Source organism: Rutilus rutilus (assembly GCF_951802725.1).
Source record: "Rutilus rutilus genome assembly, chromosome: 9".
Classification (NCBI taxonomy): Eukaryota; Metazoa; Chordata; class Actinopteri; order Cypriniformes; family Leuciscidae; genus Rutilus; species Rutilus rutilus.
The window spans coordinates 6,357,524-6,375,446 of NC_140223.1; the positions used below are offsets into that span (position 1 = coordinate 6,357,524).

General features: G+C 38.2%; 1 protein-coding gene across 6 annotated transcripts in view; it reads left to right on the plus strand.

Annotated features, from left to right (window-relative positions):
* The window catches only part of LOC311296638 (uncharacterized protein), a 121,844-nt gene that overhangs the window by 44,891 nt on the left and 59,030 nt on the right, over window positions 1-17,923 (plus strand). The window contains exons 1-3 of one of the 6 annotated variants that reach the window (XM_084418506.1): window positions 947-1,140; window positions 2,927-3,175; window positions 4,400-6,280. In XM_084418506.1, the coding sequence (XP_084274632.1) occupies window positions 3,091-3,175; window positions 4,400-5,409 (1,095 nt within the window). In that variant the 5' untranslated portion in view covers window positions 947-1,140; window positions 2,927-3,090 and the 3' untranslated portion in view covers window positions 5,410-6,280. Of the gene's footprint in view, window positions 1-946; window positions 1,141-2,926; window positions 3,176-4,399; window positions 6,281-8,544; window positions 8,919-15,770; window positions 16,020-16,306; window positions 17,747-17,923 lie in introns of those variants that run through there. The other 5 variants (XM_084418505.1, XR_014628645.1, XM_084418504.1 and 2 more) reach the window with 5 other exon arrangements.

Here is a 17,923-nt window from a genome sequence, read left to right on the forward strand (position 1 = left end):
TATGACATCAAAGTATAGAGCGAACTCGCGAGAGCGATTGAAAAGCACACAGAGCCGTCTACTCTCTAATCGCTATCGCAGTATTTTAATGTCATTCACCGATTGGTCTGTGCAGTGTGCAGCGCCGGTTCAAGTCGAAGACAAGCCTACTGTGATCTCGCCGCCGAGATAGTTCCAAACAAATCGCGTTGCCAATGATTTTAAGCGGGGCAGAGAGCAGCAGCTATTATTGCAGCAATTATCTGTAAATATTGACGCATAATGAACATTGCTTATTACGTTGACACTAAAATTACTTGCATATAATAGCATTTTTTTTTTCTGGGGAGTAGCAGAAACACTGCATTAATACGTTTTGGTGTTTAATTTTGGAGGGAAATTGGCTGCTCCCATAACTATATATATATATAGACTAATTAATGTCATTTAATTAATAGATGGATGTGCCAAGAGTGACATTAGAGTCTTCACGTAGACTGAGTTAAGCAAGAGTCTTGTGACAAAAATATAATAGGACATTATAGCCATAACAAAAATCATAGTACTTGCATACTTAAGTACATTTGAAGGCAAATACTTTTCTACTTTTACTCAAGTGAATGCTTAAAGGCAGCACTTCTACTTTTACTTGAGTAATATTTTACCTTGAGTATCTTTACTTTAACTCAGGTACATGGTATGTTTACTTCGTCCACCACTGGCAGAGAAACAGAAAGGCAGGGAATATTTAGTAGTTTTTTTTAAAGAATCCGGATTGGACAAGAGAATATAGTGTAAAGGGAATTTAGTAGAGTAGGGGGCAGTAATGCAACAAATTGGATGCATCCTGCAGTAAAACCCCAAAGAAGAAGAAGAAGCAGCCTTACTTTCCCTGATGAACTAACCCTTTGAATACAATTGTATAACATGCGGCCCCTTTAAGAAACATGATGACATCGCGCACTGCGCCTGCGCAGAAGAGAGAAGCGAGAGGGACGAGCTGAAACTTTCACCAGTTGAGGCTAAATATGTCACTGTTAACGATGTGGAATATTTTCTCCGGATGCCGTATATTTCCAGTCTGCAGGTGAGAGATGTTACCAGATTACAGAGTTTAACATTAACCAGCTCCAGAGTAAAAGCCCTCATATCGTGAATAAGGTTTGTCTGCACTGGAATCACACGAGCGAGTTCATACTGGAGAGAAGCCGCACTAATGTGGAGAGAGTTATAGACTTGAAGCTCTGTAGTGAATCATAGAAAGAAGCGTTGTCCAAGTGTTGTAGTGAAGATGTGAAACTCAATGAGGTGAAAACAGGGAACTTTTAGAGACAAAAGCCCTATTCACACTGGATTAGTATTATCTGGGGACCTTGTGTGATTCAGAAATTACGGTGTTTGGCGAAATATGGTAGGTCATTTGCAGGGGAATTTTTACTCTACAAATTAAAGACATGGCCGATTCACGTGGGATTAAGATCACAGACAACCTCCGCAATTATTACAAATGATTATCCCGTGCGAATAGGGCTAAAGAGGTTTTTCAGCAGCTCATTTAAACATGATGACTCAGTTATTTCCCTCAGACTTTGGGAAAGTATTAAACAAGCCTTGTTTTAAATGTAACTGATATCAAACCACATTAAAATATCCTGAATTTCTAAAAGTTATTCAAACAAATGTTCACTTTTTAAATGCAATGAAAGTAATTCAGTGTAAATTCAGTTGTTTCTATTCTTTTACGATTTTTTCTCCCAGAATAATTCACCAATAAATACTGGAAATATTAATTTCAGTGTATTTTTGCCAATCAGAGTTGGATGTTGTATGCAATTGTTTTGATAGAGAGAAACAAGATACGTTTCTAGTTTTCTTCATACATTCTTCTTTAAACAAAATAAGTATCCACTGTTTGAGAAGTTATACCCATATTTGGTTTTCAACCATTGAAAATGGGAAAATTCAACAATTTGAACATTGGGAACTACCAATCTCTGTGTAAACCATAGACTGTAAAAAAAGATGGATGACGTCCCTTCGCTCTTTTCCATTGGTAAGAACTGAAGCCGCCAGTGTCCTAATATGGCACTGACATCTTGGAACTTGAGTCTGTGCAGTAGCGATCTCGGGACCAGACCTGCGCAGTAGTGAGCAGGAAGTAAAGCCACGAAATCAATGCTCCGCCCTCACTCTCGCAGAATGCACTCTCCCTGAGTGCACTTTTTAAAAAATGTATTGCAGTACGACAAGATGCTTGTTAAAATAAAGTAAATACAATCTCCTCAGTCCTCCGAAGATCCCGAAAAAAATGTCCGTTGGTGCTTCAGTAACTACTTCGCTCGGAGAACCTGTCAATCACAGCTGTCAATCATGATGTCACACCACCGTTTTTATAGCATCACGTAACTAACTAAAAACCAACTTATTTTTGAAACTTACATCAGCGTGATAAAAACGACAGCAAATGAAAGAAACCACATTTGGAAAAAAGATACTTGAAGTGTAATTTAATTGTTTAGTTAGTCTCACGTCCTGTTGAATAACACGGGGAGGCGGGGCTTATGACCTATACTAGGACCAGTCTCCGGGGGGCGATCGAGACGTTTTGGCTTCACTTTTCAGGGATTGTGCTTGGTGTAAACACAAAATAATGATATTCTAAAGTCATTTTTACCCCCATCTCCAAATACTGGATAACTCAGTAAATATAAACCCATCACATTTATGTTTGGCTTTCTACAGATTTTTTTTTTTAACAATATAACAAATTTTAGCCGGGGAAGTTTCTAAAATGTGGTTGTTTTGACACGGATGACCCTATAGATCTGTTTTATATGATGATAATATACAACCTTGTCAAAACACGATTTATTACAGCAAATATATTCACTTAACTATCAAGTAATTAATTTAATTAATTATAAATTCAATAACTTTGCAATTCCAGATCTGGTCCTGTGGGCGTCAGTATCACACAGTGATCACAGTTCACACCTGCATTGAAGCCCCTCCCACAACAATTCACCAATAAATACTGGGAATATTCCCATCATCCTACAAGAGAAGGACAAACTCCAAGAGTAGCAGCTGAAATCTGTGTGACTGTTAAAGATGGAGTTTATTAAAGAGGAGATTGAAGACATGAGTGATCCAGAACCATCCAGAATAAAACATGAAGATACTGAGGAACAAATAGGTTGGTGTCCAGTCTTGATTCTTTATTGTTGACTGCTTTGGTGGCTGTGAAATTAGAAGTAGTTTAATTATAATAAATGATTTAGAAATTAAACTAAATTATCCTAATCTTGTATATAGCAGTGTGTCAAATACATTTAAATTATTCAAATTAATGAGAATTATATAACAAACCTTCAACATCAAAGATCTGGGGCCGTATTCACAAAGAATTTTAAGGCTAAAAGTAGCTCCTAACTGGCGAATTTAGGAGCAACTCCTAAAAATAATGGGCGTGTCACTCCTAACTTTAGGACTCCTAATTTTTTTTCACTAAGAGTAATTCACGAAGCATTTTAGCCCTAAAAGTAGCACCTAAGCCTGGGAAAGCTTAAAAGAAGTCGAGAGGACTCCTAACTCACTAAGACCTATTCACAAACCACTTTTTGTGGCATTTCACGTTGCGATGTTTTGAAATGCGTATGCAGCGGCTACAGGAGCTTCCAGTCGCGAGGGAACAATTTTGCATTGTAGGCATAACTAGGGATGCAATAACGCCACCAACAACAAGCAAAACTAGGCTACTCATTGCATGTAAACTAATTGTAACGTTTCATTGTTAATCAAATTAAAATTTTCTTCTCTTTGCAAACGTAGGCAGAGGCATATAGTGACAGATTAATTCAATAATGTTGCAAAGATATTGCATCAATCCATATGTTTCATTAGGCTACTAGGCTATTTGTTTTGCCTTACTCTTTATTCATTTAGGCTATTTATTCAGTTATTCATCATCTTCTGTCCTTCGCACTACTTGTGTAGCGCACGCATTCTCAGACCTGTCACCTGTCACTCATCATCGTAGGGGAGCTGTTTGGAATCATTCCCGCGTTACAATCATCAGCCAATCAAGGTGGTCACTTCAGTCAAGCTCGTGCATGAGTAATGACGTCATCCATAGCAACAAAGACTCACTCTTAGTTTAGGAGTTGTCATTTTTCTTTACTAAGAGTAGGTCTGAAAGGAGTTGTGAATAACTTTTAAGAGAAAACTCCTAGCTAAAATCTTTTAGTGCGATTTAGGAGTACTCCTAGTGGTAAGATAAAATGCTTTGTGAATACGGCCCCAGATACTTTATACTCACACAGACAGAAACCTATTCTCTTGTTGTCTGCTTGTTTACTTGAATTTTCCTTGAAATTATCCTCCTTAAACTGATTATAACTACTTGATATGTTCATTCTAGATCAGATGGAAATAACAGAGCTAAGAGAAGAACTGAATGAAGTAAAGAAACACTGTGACTTCAAAACTCAAGGAACAAAAGCCAAAAAGCTGCACTCCTGCTCTCAGTGTGGAAAGAGTTTCAGTCAAAAAGGATACCTTAAGATACACATGAGAATTCACACTGGAGAGAAACTGTATCCATGCTCTCAGTGTGGAAAGAGTTTCAGTCAAAAAGGAAGCCTTAAGATACACATGAGAATTCACAGTGGAGAGAAACTGTATCCATGCTCTCAATGTGGAAAGAGTTTCAGTCAAAAAGGATACCTTAACAAACACATGAGAATTCACAGTGGAGAGAAACCGTATCCATGCTCTCAGTGTGGAAATAGTTTCAGTCAAAAAGAATACCTTAACAAACACATGAGAATTCACACTGGAGAGAAACCGTATCCATGCACTCAGTGTGGAAAGAGTTTCAGTCATAAAGGAAGCCTTAAGATACACATGAGAATTCACACTGGAGAAAAACCATATACATGCACTCAGTGTGGAAAGAGTTCCACATATTTATCTGATCTCAGAAATCATCTGCGTATTCACTCTGGAGAAAAACCATTTAACTGTGATCAGTGTGGGAAAGATTTTATTTCATCAGCACGTCTAAAAGAACACCTGAAAGTTCATTCAGATGAGAAGCCTTATGTGTGTTCTCTCTGTGGAAAGAGTTTTTCAAGACTGAACAGTTTTAAACGGCACCAGAAAACACATGATGAAGTGAGAGATCATGTGTGCTTTGACTGTGGGAAGAGCTTTACTACATCTGGTGATCTGAAAGAGCACCAAAGAATTCATACTGGAGAAAAACCTTACAAGTGCTCATATTGTGACAAGAGTTTCACTCAGTCTGGATCTCTGAAATCACACGAGCGAATTCATACTGGAGAGAAGCCGTACGACTGTACTCAGTGTGAGAAGAGTTTTAGATTTTTATCAAGCCTTCATACTCATATAAAAACCTGTTGCAAGTGATCAACATTAGTTTGTATATCAAATACATTCAGGTAAATTCCGCAAGATAAAATATTGAGATTGTCTATTTTTATTTTTTTTTTGTTAAAATTAATGGAAGATTAGAAATATTTAAAGGAACACTCCAGCATTAACATTTAGATAAGTGGGCAAATGCATTTTTGTCTCAGTGCATGGATTGTTTTAGTTTGACAGGGTCAGCGCAAGCTTAGCTTAGCTTAATGAATGGAATCCTTTGTTGCCAGCTAGCATGTCCTGAGTAAAAGTGATTAAAAAAACAACTAATTACTTCTTGTGGCCTGTGAGTACACATCGAGTACAAATAGTGATGCAGATTAACACGATTTCCTAGGCAGATGTTGACTTGGGACTATATTAGGGGGAAGCACAGGCGAAGCATTGCTACTTGGGCGCAGAGATATCACACAACACATGAAATCCCACAACTTGTGAATATAGGTATAATATGGGTCGATCTATACATGCGTCATGTTTAAAATAATCACTTACTCTGTGGACAGCTGTCCATTTGGTCTTTTCGGCACGGGGCGTTTTTTCCAGTTCACTTTAACGCACCGGAAAAAAAAAATCGAGTATTGCAGGATCAACGCAGTGAAATGCTCGGTAGCTGTGATACAACTGCGGGCACGCTCTTCTTGATCTGGCGCGTTGAGCCTGGTCATCGATGGCAGCAACTTGTAGGGATGCACGATATATATCAGCCACATATCGATATCGGCCGATAAATGGTCATTTTTGATGTTATCGTTATCGATCCGATAAGAAAATTAGGCAGATATATCAAAGCCAATAGATTATTTACTTAAAGGAGAACTCCGGTCAATTTTAACATTGAGCTAATTTTTTTGTACATTTGGAGTGCTGTCAATACAGAGAACAACGACAAAAATCGATGTTGCCTACACCGAGTTATTCTATTTTTAAAAATTTTAATTTCCAAAGTAGTCGATTGCCGAGATCACGCGCGTGATCATAGGTAACTAAACCTATGCGCGTGAACTCGGCAATCGACTACTTTGGACTTCAACCGAAAACAGGATGTAAACACAGGTATTTGCGCTGGCTTAAATAACATAATTTTTATACATATCTTTCACATCTACTACAGTCAGATTCACTCGTGTTCACTCTGAAGGAATCACTCACATGACCTGTGCACTTGTAATGACACATCAAGGATGTTAAGAGGCTAAAAGCAGGTTTAAAACTTGCCCCATTGAAGTCAACAGGGTGCAAATTTTAAAAATAGAATAACTCGGTGTAGGCAACACCAATTTTTGTCGTTGTTCTCTGTATTGACAGCACTCCAAATGTACAAAAAAATTTGCTCAATGTTAAAATTGACCGGAGTTCTCCTTTAAGCTGAGAGATGCACGCTGTTCGCCATGATGGTTTTGAATGATTGGAATCACTTCGAAAAGGAAGATACAGTTAAGTGCAACATGTGCAGCCCAAATCTGTCGCTTCATAAGAACACGCCTGTAAAAGAATGTTGTGAATTCGTGTTCGCCAGTGTTTCAGCGCGACGAGCGCGTTGTAACGACTGAGACAAATCAGACACAATTATTTGGTATATGTACCAAAGAAAAATCTTTAAACTTCACTCTGTGATCTGTGGTCCCATCCCCCAAACAGGGCAAGACGGTTTTAGTTGCCCTGACAACGATCAGATAAGTTGTTTTTATGACTCTTAGAAATGTGAATAGGGCCCTGCTACAAAACCTACAGATATTAGAACAGACTCTCCTGCATTAATTTATCGATGAACTGATTAACATGAAATTAACATGCATTCCAGAACATTTTGTGAATGATTTACTGTCTTGTGTTGTGTTTCTTAATACTATTATCTGTTGATACTATGTATTTTATTACAGAACCAACAGTTAACGGAACCTCACGTATACCATGTTTGGTCTCTATATATGGGTATTTTGAAGATCGAAATGATTGTGTACATGATATGCCGCTAGCTGTCCAACATATTAATATTACAATAATCTTTCTTAGTTTCATCTTCAGAAACCAATCCAGCGTGCCATTGCAAAAGAGCATGTTTAGAACAGAGACTTATAAAGTTCCCCACAGAGGAAACTCCCGCCAGAAAGTCCACCCTTCTCATTGGAGTGTAAATAATTTTAAAAGTTAAGTTATTCTATATGTTTGATTTATGTTAAAGTGTTTGGGACTAATGATAAGTCTTTTGTTTGTGTATACAGGCTATCAAAGTATATAAAAATTTGAATTTAGATTTATCGGCTTTCAAATGTAAAGAATTATCGGTATCGGCCAAAATGTAGTCCCTAGTAACTTGTCCCACTCGCCACAGCACAGACACTCTATTTCAGTCGGCATAGATTGGCATATTCCCCCACATTCACACCACCAGTTCGTGTTGGCTCTCATCCTCACGTCCTCAGGCTGTTGAGCGATCGCAACCTCCTCCTCCTGTCGTTCTATTAACCGCATTTCCACTGTACAGACCATATCAAATTCAATCACATTTGCTCCTGTTTGTTTGTGGTCATGGGACTGTACAAAACAACTCTCTTTCAGGCTTTTAGTTCAAAAGAGTGAACATTTGGAACATTATTGATAAATATGTATGTTTTGTCAATCGAGATTGATCATTTCTATACTGTCTCACTATACTGTTTGTTACCTGTTACACTGGGGCAGAAATTCCATTAAAAATAACAAATGCCCCCACATTTAAGATATTGGGGTAAAAATATTTAATTTTCCTGTGTTTTTACATTTATAAGAGGTACAACTCAAGCATCATACAAACAAGCAACATAAAATCTAGAGTGTTGTTTTTCCCGAATATCAGCTTGATTGTAAATGTGACATTATGCAACTGCTCCGTAACCAAGTTATTAATGGGTAACTTTAAATTTTAGACAAATAAAGTTTGTCAACAAAAAGATAGATTTGATTGACTAGTAGCAGCAATAGAAATTATAGCATAGTGTTCAAAGTGTTATTTCTAATTAGTTAACCTTATTTTAAAAAGCAGGCAAATCGATTTCCAACTGTTAAAAGTATTTTAGAATGTGCAGAGAAACAGAAAGGCAGGGAATATATATATATAATTTTTTTTTTTTTTTTTTTTTTTTTTTTTTTAAGAAACCGGATTGGACAAGAGAATATAGTGTAAAGGGAATTTAGTGGAGTAGGGGGCAGTAATGCAACAAATTGGATGCAAGCTGCCGTAAACCCCCAAAGAAGAATAAGAAGAAGCCTTACTTTCCCTGACTATTGCCTTACAAAATGAACTAACCCTTTGAATACAATGGTATAACATGCGGCCCCTTTAAGAAACATGATGACATCGCGCACTGCGCCTGCGCAGAAGAGAGAAGCGAGAGAGACGAGACGAGCTGAAACTTTCACCAGTTGAAGCTAAATATGTCACTCTTAACGATCGTGAATGAAGGACAAATGTGGAATATTTTTTCCGGATGCCGTATATTTCCAGTCTGCAGGTGAGCGATGTTAATAGATTACAGAGTTTAACATTAACCAGCTCCAGAGTAAAAGCCCTCATATCGTGAATAAGGTTTGTCTGCACTGGAATCACACGAGCGAGTTCATACTGGAGAGAAGCCGCTCTAATGTGGAGAGAGTTTTAGACTTTCAAGCTCTGTAGTGAATAATAAAGTAGCGTTGTCCAAGTGTCACAGTGAGCAAAGCATATCCATCCATTCATCCAGTCAGTTTGTTTTCAGGTACCTGAATCATGTGACAAATTTGTATATTTGTATTGTCAAAGTAATGGCACCCTTTCTGTTCTGGATAAATTGAGAATCATGATGTTTTGTTTAAAATAGAAACCACGATTTTGATATACAATTAAACCAAATAACATGTCATTTGGCTCTGAAAGAAAGCCAGTTGTTGCAATGCAGTAATTTTATTTATAGACTAAATCTTTAAATAATTTTGTTTAAATAGTTTTGAATGATCGATTCAATGACTCACTCACTTGTTCCATTACTGGATGTATAAGCTTGTTGAACGAATTTCATGAATTAACTATTTTTTTAAGGATTGATGAGAATTGGGCATAACAACAAAAATAAAAAATAAAACTTGAACTGAAAATGAGCAAATTAAGAGTCTAACAAACAAAATTACAGCGCCATAACGTTTAACTGAGCTGCTAAAAAGAATCTTTATCTCATTCAGTAGTCCCTGTTTTCACCTCATTCATTATGATAATGTCTGAGATCTTCTGTAAATTGGCACATCAAGCACGTCATTAGTGTCAGACAGACTACAGGATCATCACTTTATGTGATAATCATCTATCAATGTGTGTTTTATGTTATGAACGTACATGACTAAAAATACTATTAAAGGCTACAGAAACCAAACCACACCTGCAAACTCTCTTTCTGACACTGAAATAGACTATTCCCGTGATTAGTGCAGATCTGAGGAGTTTTTATAGAGTACATGAGTATGAACAGGGCTGGAAATGGCTAAGATTCACTGGGGAATATTTAATTTTTTATGCCTTTTCAGATGTACTTAAAATTAAATATTATACAATCTATAATAGCATTAACAGGCCAATTCCATGTTTCCTCCAAACAATATTTTCTTAATTATCAAGACAGGCACATGAAGGTCAGTGAACAACATTTATTAATTGTGTGTGGCGCAAACACGTTTATTCAACAGAATCTCTGCTTGGAGAAAATTACCTGTTTGATTTTGGCCAAATTAAAGATACATTGTCTAGGAATCTGCATATGTGGTGCATGCAGAATTGAACAGGTCACACAAACCTTTTAAAATGCCCTTATTATGCTATTTTAAAGTTTCCTAATGTTGTTTTGGAGTCTCCTACAACAGGTTTACATGCATCAAAGGTAAAAAAAAAACTTTAATTTCCTCAATATACATTTGCACATCACCACATTTTCAATGATTCTCAAACGACTCGTCAGATGAACCAATCTCTCTAAATCCCTCCTTTCCGCGAGCTACTCTGCTCTAATTGGCCAGACAGCTCAGTCTGTTGTGATTGGTTTACCGCGTAGGCCTACAGCGTGTGCGTCGAAAACAAAAACGCCCATTGCCTTAACAACTTCAGCTGTGCTTGTCCCAAGGCTTCCTATACCATTAACTAAAGACAGTAACGAACAATGACGTCAATTTTACTATATCAATGCGAGCGCGAGTCCGATGATGACACACTGGAAGAACTAGGCTAGTTACTGAACCCGAACCTCCATCGCAAGGATGACTCGAGCAGGACGTTTCTCAGTGATACTGCTCAGTTTGAGGTACATTATGAGGTGTTGCAACTGTAATTCCTCACCATCAGCATTAATAAAGCATTAATAAATAAATGCATATTAAAAGCATTAATAAATGCATGTCTATCAATAAACCAATTATTTTACTTATTTTACTTTATTTTACAATAAACGATTGTATATTGCTGTGGACACGTGGAAACTGTATCAATAACAGTGCATGCAATATTAGCCGAGCTCTAGCGTGAATGACTGATGTAACATAAACTTTGGTAAAACAAATCTTGCTCCATGATTAGCCTAATCTTTCCTCAAAGTAATGAGAACGACAGACAATCTGCATTAATAGACACAGTTATAGGTTATCGTGGCCCACAACTGATTAGCAGAAGTATTTCAGTAACACAGTGATAACGTGAGCTAGCCAGTTAGCAGGAGACCCAAGTTACACAATATAAAATTCAAAACTAAGTATCTTGAACACCATCTGCCATGAGCAAGTGGTTTGCATATACACTAAACTCTACACAACACTAACACTGCAAATGTTTAGGATTATACTTCTGTGATATCGTGGTAAAGATAAATTTTAACCACTGATTCTTCACATGCTCGTCCTTGGGCAGTGAAAAAAAAAGTGGCTTTACCTTCACATTGTAGAGCACAGCGTCTTTTCGACATGACGCTATCCAGTATCCTCAGGAATCAGCTGCAGGTTTGAGGTTCAAGTTTGCCCTGGTGTCTGCGCGCAATAAGTGGGCGGACAATATGCTAATGTTTCGTCGACGTCACGACGAACCGGCTTATGACTCGTTTGAAAAACAATTAATTTCATTGACTCAGTGTCGACTCTTACTTTTGAAAGACAATAACTTTATATACGGTGCACTTTCAGATTTAAAACTTTGCAGGATGTTTTCATTCACTTAGAGCTATGTTACACACTACATGAAAGGTCATTTTCGAAAATCTATAATAGGGGGCCTTTAAATACATTTGTCCTCGGGTTAAATAAAACTGAGGAATATTTTGGATGGCAGCCTCTCAGTTTAGTACTTAAAATCTACAATTATTAAACATTTAAAGGTGAATCCAGTTTTAAGGGAAGGGAAGCTGATTTGCATTCTAAAATATAAAAAGGGTTTTATAAATACTGAGGTCCCAAAAGTGATCTTGCTAGGGGGGTTCTGGGGCATCGCCCACGAGAAAATTTAGATTTTTCTGATCTTGACGTGCATTTTAAGGTGTTTGAAGGCCCAAAAAAAAACAAAAACAATGGGCGACAGTAGCTTTTAAAGCATATCAGTGGGCAGTAGCATAAATGATTTTGTCAAGCAGATTACAGATTCTTAAACATGAGAATCAGTTTGAATGATCCACACTGCAAAATGAAAATGCAGAATTTTTTTATGCTTATTGTTGACAATACACAATCACATGTTCGAAACGGGAATGGCCTTAAATAAATGATTCAAGGATTATTTTGCATAGATGTTACATTTCAATCAAATGCCAATGCAATTCTTCTGTGTCCAGAGGCATGAGCAATTAGTATGAGCATCAAAGATCTGTTTCAGCTAGCCTACTTTTTCTTTCCTAAATTAATCAATGTTTTTGGACTAATCTGTTCATTTAACGGTTCAATTGTTCACTCATGAAGACAGTCACTTGTCGCCACCTACTGGCTTAATGATGCAAATTGCGCAAACACAGACTATAATAATGGCAACTTGAAGTTTTTTGTTTTGTTTTTTTAAACCTCGCTACCTAAACATGTTGTTCTATTATAATTTAATTCTCTGAAATAATAACAGCCCCTTGGCCGATTCCCCTGAGGAGAGACCTCCTCACACAGGTGAGGGGAATGATTTCGCACCCCCGTCCATGGCCCCTCAACGGGTACCCAGGCATCTCCCGTATAAGGTGCTAAAGACTATTTCAGAGGCGAGAGCGCCCTCAACGAGGCGCTTGTATGCTCAGAAATGGGCGGTGTTTGCTGGCTGGTGCACTGCACAAAACGTAGACCCTCAGACATGTGAAGTACCAAGTGTGCTCACATTTTTGCAAGAGCTGCTGGATGCGGGACGCTTCAAAGTCTACACGCTCAAAGTCTATGCGGCGGCCATAACAGCGTTTCACACTCCGATAGCCGACAAACCGCTAGGAAGAAACGAACTCATTGTGCGTTTTCTCAAGAGCGCTAGGAGGTTGAACCCTCCACGCCCCCCGTCTGTGCCTATCTGGGACCTCTCTAAGGTTCTGGAAGCCATGAAAGGTCCCCCATTCGAAACGCTTCGGTCAGTAGATCTGAAGTCGCTCTCGCTCAAAACTGCTTTTCTGCTGGTGCTTGCCTCAGTCAAGCGTGTAGGTGACCTACAAGCACTATCCATAAGCGCTTCCTGCCTGGAATTCGGGCCAAACGACTCTTAAGGTCGTCCTTAAACCGAGGCACGGTTATGTCCCTAAAGTGCTCTCCATTCCATTTAGAGCACAGGTCATTTCCCTGGCGGCTCTCTCCTCGCCAGATGATGAGAGTGATGCGCATTTACTCTGGTCGGTAAGGGCTCTCAGAATTTATCTGGAGCGCTCTGCCCCGTTTAGGCAGTCAGAGCAGCTCTTCATATGCTTTGGCGGTCGCACTAAAGGTTTGGCTGCTACAAAGCAAAGGCTGTCGTGCTGGATAGTAGATGCTATTGCGCTAGCTTACAAATCTAAGGGCCTTCCTTGCCCCTTGGGAGTCAGAGCTCACTCCACGAGAGGTATGGCCTCTTTGTGGGCCTGGTCCAGTGGAATACCCATTGAGGACATTTGTGCGGCGACTGGCTTGGCCTCGCCGTCCACATTTGTAAAGTTCTATAACTTGGAGGTACCCGCCTTACAGGCTAAGGTTCTCTCAGTATAAAAGTGTTAAGCACCCCCACAAAATCTTAGGGTTCATACTAGGGATGTGCACGAATATTCGTATTTTCGAATATTCAGTCTGTAATTATTATTCGAAACATAAAATACTATTCGAGTTTTATCGCATTTATGAAGCCGTAAATACTTTGCAGGTCGTAAATGCAGTGAATCCCTGATAAATCCCAAGCACTAACTCGCAGTTATAATTAAATGCACTGGGTGGCACTGTGGCTCGTGTTTAACAAGTTGTTTGTATTTGATCATAATGTCGTCGTCTGCCTCGCGAAGTTTGGAATTACTAGTCGAAAATTAGGTTATTAAATGATCTTACAAAATGGAATTACTTTTGATCAAATTAATTAATTAATCTGGAGTTATAATATCACCACAATGAGAAATCACATGAAATCCAAACAGCAGCAGTCGACTGAGGAAAGACAGCTGTCCATCACTGCATCACGACTGCAGGTAAGCGCAGCTGTAGTGCGAGTGATCCGAGATGATAACTTATCTAATAGCAAAATGATTTTGAGACATATTCTTCCTTTAAGTTTCGTTGAGGGAGAGGTTTAAGAACAGAAAACGCAAAGTGCTGTTAGAAACTTAGAACACCGTTATCTTTGTGTCTCTGAAACGTCTGTCAGCGCAGCGAGTTTTCTCACTCGAGCATAAATTGCTCGCGGCGTCCCTCCATGTGGATATTATTGTTTTTCTCAATATAAACACGATAATCATATGCTGACTCGAGTGTATGTGTACGTTCTGTACGATAACTGGCACAATCTGCTACTCTGCTTTATTAGGCGTTTTTTTTCCGTTCGCGCTGCTTGAGCTTAAATCCTTTTGTTCCTTATATTTTTTTGTTTACACATAGTCCTACTGTTTAATGTTTTCAATTAAAAGAAAACTTTAACATATATTGTAAGCTTGTTGTGTATATTGCCTAATCGTAAGCTTCTTAAGAAATGGTGACAAAAACTTTAAAAAAAATTAACTTAAAAAATAGCGTATTTTTCGTTAAACGTCATTTAAATAAACGAATATTCGAATATTCAAATTTTATGAGCCCGACTATTCGAATGCAATATTTTTTAAAAATGCCCATCCCTAGTTCATACACACTTGGTGCTGCTTTAGCTGGCCACTATGTACCCCTTATACCATGAACTAAGGTTCCTAGTTATCCAATATTTAAGCCCGTTTTCACTGGTTTATATTAGGATTATGCTTCACTGTGATTCATATGCTTGGTCATGGTAGAGCGAAGTTAGCACGCATAGCATTTTGCAAGGGGTTCCCATAGCGTAAGCTAGCCTTACGCAATACGAGAGACCTCTCGAAAGGGAACTACTTGGTTACTAACGTAACCTCAGTTCCCTGAGATGAGGGAACGAGTATTGCGTAGCCTGCCGTGCTACTGTGCTTGGATCAGGGGATCGCTTCAGTCGTTTAAACCTGGAGTAACTAGGCGAGTCTCGCCAATATATAGCCTCTGACCACGGCCATATTGGCGGGTAATGACGCGCCAGGGCGCCAAGCGCCCCGATTGGTTCTCGCGTCAGAGCCGCCTCGCCATAGGTTCGTGCAGTTGCCACAGCACAGCCAATGACCGCTCTCGTGCTCAGTTGTGCTCACAGTGCAGCCGCAATGCGATTTAAATGTGTAACTTCAGTATTCTCGAGAAAAGGAGGTTTTCCCATAGCGTAAGCTAGCCTTACACAATACTCGTTCCCTCATCTCAGGGAACTGAGGTTACGTTAGTAACCAAGTAGTTCTGGCTACAATGTTTTTCCGCAAGATGCATGCAGTTTTGTACATTTTAAGTGGATTTCTGTCATCGTGTTAGATTTCTGATAAGTTTAGATATTAATTGAATAATATAATGTCTTGGTTACTAACGTAACCTTGGTTCCCTGAGATAACAGGAATGAGTATTGTGTCTTTCTAGATGCTATGGGGAAAACTCATTTTTCTCTGGTTATTTAAGCCTTTTATTAAATTAACGCAGTGCTGAGAATTGCATGAACCAATCAAGGCGCATCCTGAACCGAGCGCAGAGCCTGCCAAAGGGGAGCTCGTCTCGCCATAGGACGGGAAAAGGGACCATATGTGTTTTCTGTTAAAGTAATCTAGTATAATTTCTTTTTAAAATCTTTTGTTTTTTTCTAGATCTGGTCCTGTGGGCGTCAGTATCACAAAGTGATCACAGTTCACACCTGCAGTGAAGCCCCTCCCACAACAATTCACCAATAAATACTGGGAATATTCACATCATCCTACAAGAGAAGGACAAACTCCAGGAGTAGCAGCTGAAATCTGTGTGACTGTTAAAGATGGAGTTTATTAAAGAGGAGATTGAAGACATGAGTGATCCAGAACCATCCAGAATAAAACATGAAGATACTGAGGAACAAATAGGTTGGTGTCCATTCTTGATTCTTCATTGTTGTATGCTTTGGTGGCTGTGAAATAATAAGTAGTATATTGATGATAAATGATGTAGAAATTCGAAATGATCCTAAACTTGTATATAGCATATTCAAATTAATGAGAATTATATAATAAACCTTCAACATCAAAGATCTGATACTTTATACTCACACAGACAGAAACCTACTCTCTTGTTGTCTGTTTGTGTTTACTTGAATTTTCCTTGAAATTATCCTCCTTAAACTGATTATAACTACTTGATATGTTCATTTTAGATCAGATGAAAATACCAGAGCTAAGAGAAGAACTGAATGAAGTAAAGAAACACTGTGACTTCAAAACTCAAGGATCAAAAGCCAATAAGCTGCACTCCTGCTCTCAGTGTGGAAAGAGTTTCAGTCAAAAAGGAGACCTTAACAGACACATAAGAATTCACACTGGAGAGAAACCGTATCCATGCACTCAGTGTGGAAAGAGTTTTACATCTTCATCCATACTCAAAATTCATCTGCGTATTCACTCTGGAGAAAAACCATTTAACTGTGATCAGTGTGGTAAAGAGTTTATTTTGTCGTCACATCTAAAAGATCATCTGAAAGTTCATTCAGATGAGAGGCCTTATGTGTGTTCTCTCTGTGGAAAGAGTTTTTCAAGGCTGAACAATTTTAAACGGCACCAGAAAACACATGATGAAGTGAGAGATCATGTGTGCTTTGACTGTGGGAAGAGCTTTACTACATCTAGTCATCTGAAACAGCACCAAAGAATTCATACTGCAGAAAGACCTTACAAGTGCTCATATTGTGACAAGACTTTCACTCATTCTGGAAACCTGAAATCACACGAGCGAGTTCATACTGGAGAGAAGCCATACGACTGTACTCAGTGTGGAGAGAGTTTTAGACATTTATCAAGCCTTCATGCTCATACGAAAAACTGTTGCAAGTGATCAACATTTGTTTTCATATCAAATACATTCAGGTAAATTCCACAATATAAAATATGGAGATTGTCTATTCGATGTCATTTGTTTAAAAAAATGGAAGACTAGAAAGATTTAAGAGTTGAAGCTTCAAAAGTGTACTTTTTTATTTATTAATTTTTTGCTAAATCTGTCCATCTTGAATTGGATATATTAATGTCATATTTACTAAGTTTACTATATTGTATTCTGATAGTACATGCAATACTAAATAAACTGAAAAAAAAAACATCTCTTCTTGACAAAAAGTGTTTGAGATTGTTTAACCTGAAAACAAGTCTAATATGTGTTTGTGGAAAGAGTTTTTCACTGCTGGACTCTAAACAGCAGCAGAAAATACAGACCATGAGAGAAATCATGTGTGTTTTGAGCCGGACTCTCCACTGGTCTAGACTGACTCTGTCCGGTAGGGGCTTCACTTTTACCTGTTTGCATTTGTTTGATTTGTTCATTTATATGTCAGTCAGAAATCATTAACCGCATTTCCACTGTACAGACCATATCAAATTCAATCACATTTGCTCCTGTTTGTTTGTGGTCATGGGACTGCACAAAACAACTCTCTTTCAGGCTTTTAGTTCAAAAGAGTGAACATTTGGAAGAATATTGATAAATTTGTATGTTTTTTATGTCACATTTCTTCATCGAGATTGATCATTTCTATACTGTCTCACTATACTGTTTGTTACCTGTTTCACTGGGGCAGAAATTCCATTAAAAATATTCAAGATATTGGGGTAACAAATATTTAATTTTCCTGTGTTTTTATATTTATAAGAGGAACAACTCAAGCATCATACAACCAATCAACATAAAATATAGAGTGCTGTTTTCCCGAATATCAGCTTGATTGAAAATGTGACATTACTCAACTGCTCCGTGACCAAGTTATAATGGATAAATTTAAATT